The sequence below is a fragment of the Agrilus planipennis genome, unplaced genomic scaffold, assembly GCF_000699045.2.
Source record: "Agrilus planipennis isolate EAB-ADULT unplaced genomic scaffold, Apla_2.0 scaffold27, whole genome shotgun sequence".
In the NCBI taxonomy this organism is placed as follows: domain Eukaryota; kingdom Metazoa; phylum Arthropoda; class Insecta; order Coleoptera; family Buprestidae; genus Agrilus; species Agrilus planipennis.
This window is the reverse complement of record NW_020439094.1, coordinates 665,833-669,567: the sequence shown is the minus strand read 5'-3', so window position 1 is coordinate 669,567 and position 3,735 is coordinate 665,833. Positions and strand designations below refer to the sequence as shown.

The 3,735-nt window shown below is 29.2% G+C and overlaps 1 protein-coding gene across 1 annotated transcript; it reads right to left on the bottom strand.

Moving 5' to 3' along the window:
- Window positions 1–585: 585 nt before the first annotated feature.
- Window positions 586–3,735, bottom strand: LOC112905311. Its single transcript, XM_025977458.1, has 2 exons — window positions 3,647–3,735; window positions 586–957 (listed from the first exon to the last, which is right to left on the bottom strand). Exons 1-2 carry the CDS (start codon window positions 3,656–3,658, stop codon window positions 754–756), a joined length of 216 nt encoding a protein of 71 aa, XP_025833243.1. The 5' UTR covers window positions 3,659–3,735; the 3' UTR covers window positions 586–753.

Sequence of the window (3,735 nt, the reverse complement as noted above, 5' to 3'; positions counted from 1 at the left end):
CTAAGCATACTAACTTTTGTCACTACATAATATCCCTAAAGTCGACTTACCTCTCATGATGTTTATCGCGTCTTCGATGGAATCGCACATTATAAAAAGATATCCCACCAAACATATGAATGTTGACAAATTGTCCAAGATTTTGTCTACCAGCACGGTTTCACATTATAAATGTTGAAATCTAATGTAAGTATCAACTAAGTTTCATTCCATGACATAGATATTTGTATTTTTTCTAAAAACTAAAAAAAACTTATTAGAGTTAGAGTTAGACACTGCATTTTCGTGTTGATTTAAGCAACTCAAAATTATGAATATTAACAGTGAAGATTCAGTCTTTTTTTAGTTCAGTATCAATTAATATGCAAAAAATGACTTATTACAGATAAAAATGTTTCGATTGCTCTTTCATCGTACGCTGTTGAAAAAATTAAGAGTAAATGTACTTTCTTAAAAAAAAACAAAATCTGCAGATTTATTCAGTTTATTTCAAGATTCCCTTGTTTAAAAAAAATAATTTTTCTAATTTAGAAAAACAAAGGTAATAATAAGCTAATCTAATTAAAAACAAAAAAAATCAGCACATATAGTTTAGTTACTTATAATGTTTTCTAAAGGGTTAAAAATAAAATACATCGTAAAAAAATTGATATACTATATCTACAAAACCTACATTTAGAAATTGGATGAAAACTGTAACATTTCCTTTTACTATTACACATCAATTATTACAGAAACGTTTATGTCTTTTTTCTACCATGTAGAATAACTGTAATGAACCGGAGCAACATAAGTTACAACTGGAGCAGCATGATGTACAACAGGGGTGGAATAAGTGTAGTAGTAAGTTGTCACAGGAGCAGTATATACAAGAGGAATGTGTTCTACAGATGGGTCAGGATTCGCCTTTGGCACTGGAGAAGCTGCTGCAACAGCTAGCAGGCTGATAAAAGCAATCTGGAAATGTAACGTAATGAATTTGAATTGTGTTTAATTTACGCAATATTTTTTTAACATTATTGGGTTTTCCTTTTAAATGCAATTTAGATAAAGAAAGATAAATTTTAGAAAATATTACAAATGCCGCAGTAAACGCCATCTGTAGCACGATGCTCCAACAAGGTCCACTTGTGTGAATATCATCTTGCTGAAAACAAATCCCGGCGTAGCCAACCTCAACGTGATAGGCACGTTAACTTAATCGAATAAAGTAATTCGAAATGGTCGAAAAGATCGAAATCGCGATCCGCGTCTGGCAGTTTCGACAGAATACAGACCACTTCGAATTATTTTAAAGATAAATTTTATTTCAAAAACTGAATTACTTAATTGACGTAAGAAAAATTTAGGTTTTAAGTAATACATGAGAAAGTTACACAGAATTTCAATAATTTTAATTTAGCATAACACAAAAACAAACAAGAAGAAATGAAAATATATAAACATATATTGTAATCATTAGTTAGCCTTAAAATTGTTAATTATTGAAAACAAGAATTAAGAGAGATCGAGGTATTTTAGTCTAATTTAATTTCTGTAATTATTAAATATATGTTTATATGTATCACCATCTAGAAATGATACTGGTAACAGTGATGATAAAATTTATAATTCTTGAAACTTCCACATTCCTGAGAAAAATAGGAATTAATATTTTATCGAATTCTGCAATTATTAGACTAATAAAACACTAATGAAGATAATAAAAAAAAATGAATGTAAATACATTGGTTGTACTAAGGCTTTTGACAACGTGGATCGTCAGATTTAGCTGGGGAGGTTCCTCAAGATAGCATTCTTGGGTCAATACTATTTGCTATATTTATAGTCTGCCAAATATAATTGTTTTCTGAATTATTATTTTTTTGCAAATGATTTTAAAATTTTTAAATTTATCTCTTCTAAGGAAGATTAATCCAATTTACAAACTGATTTAAATTATGTAGCCCAATGGTTCCATGAAAATAATATGTTTCTCAATATAAATAAACATTATGCAATGACCTTCATACGTAAAATATCTGTGGCTTGTAGTCGAAAGGGCCAATATCACATTTGAGAAAATTGCCGGTGAAGTTTTTGTTAAAAATACTTTTAATTCTAGCTTAGATGAAGCTCATGCTTTACTTAACAACTTTGGCTCAACAAATAATAATCACTTTTAAAAAAATTGAAAAAAAAATGTATGACATACATACTGTAAACTTGATCGTAAACTGACGTAAATGAATTCATAATGACGTTGGCTACCACTACCACTGAACGTTTTAGCAAACAAAACACGACAGGAAAAGGAATCTAATACAATGGTTTACTCAAAACAACAAAATATTGATACTCGTCCTTTTAGTTCCAAGCCACAGATATATGCAATCTGACTGGAAGTTTATTGTATCTCTAACTCCTCCTTGCTAGATGTTAATACTGCTATATCATCTGCAAATCTAAGCATACTAATCTTTTGCCCCTGTATATCAATCCCTACAGTTGTCCTATCTTTAATGATGTTGATCGCGCTTCAATGTAGGTATAGATTAAAAATTAGTGGTGACAGTGTGCATCCCAGCCTGACTCCCTTCCTAATATGTACTTCTCAACGTTGCAACCCATCTCTATAACTGCCTGTTGCTCTTTATACAAACTAAGTCTCACTCTTCTATTTTTGTAACTCATCCTTACATTTTTAAGTATATTTAACATCTTGTCCTATGTACGCACTCTTTCTTTTTGTCTATCGTTTTCTCTATTGCTACCCGTAAAGCTAGAATGACCCTCCGCGTTCCTCTATTTCTTCTAAACCCAAATTGATCTTCCCCTAATAGTTCTTCCGCCCTGTTTTCCATCCTCCTCTGTATAATTCTATAAGATTTTTGACGCATGCTAAGTTAAGCTAATTGTTCTAAATGTCTCGCATCTATCCTAAGATAATTTATTGGTACAAATAATTTTTTAATATTTTGAAATAAAAATTCAATCTTCAATTTCTTTGTAAATAGGTACTTAAGTAATACTATGAGTCAATTTGCAAAATTTAATTTAGTTAAGCTCTTACACTAGCAATGAAAAAGAAAATATTAAAAATTAGATGAAAAATGAAAATGAAAATGGTCAAAAACCATATACCTTTAAAATATTCAAACTTTCCTCTGATCAAAATTTTCATATCAAACGATTATTTTGTTTCATTGTCAAGTTTTAACAGTTTCACTAAACTAAATTTTACAGAAGTGTATCGTTTTTTACTATTTTTGCACAAAACTAAGTTTTCTGACACTACAACTCTGGAAGTAACTGATTGTAAAAGATACATCTATAAAATTTTATTTAGTAAACTTGTTAAAAATTAGCAGTAAAACAAAATGCAAAAAAATTATTAAAAATCAGATTAAAAATAAAAAGTTTCAGTATTTTACAAATGCAAGATTTCTGACGATTTTAAAAAATGGTGAAAATTTTTAACTTTTCCTCTTAAATTAATATATACCATTTATTTTGTTTCATGGCAATGTTTCAACAGTTTTACCAAATCGAATTTAGCAGATACAACTGGTACAATTAGTTTTTAAGAATGTTTTGCGCCACAGTATAGTTTTCCAACTTCCTTAAATTAATAAAGCATAAATATTTATATAAATATGGTACTTACGGCAGAAATCATTTTAATCACGATTGGATGCAATTAATTTTGATTCGAACTAAATACTGATATTTTTAGCGAAACTTGCATTTTTATAC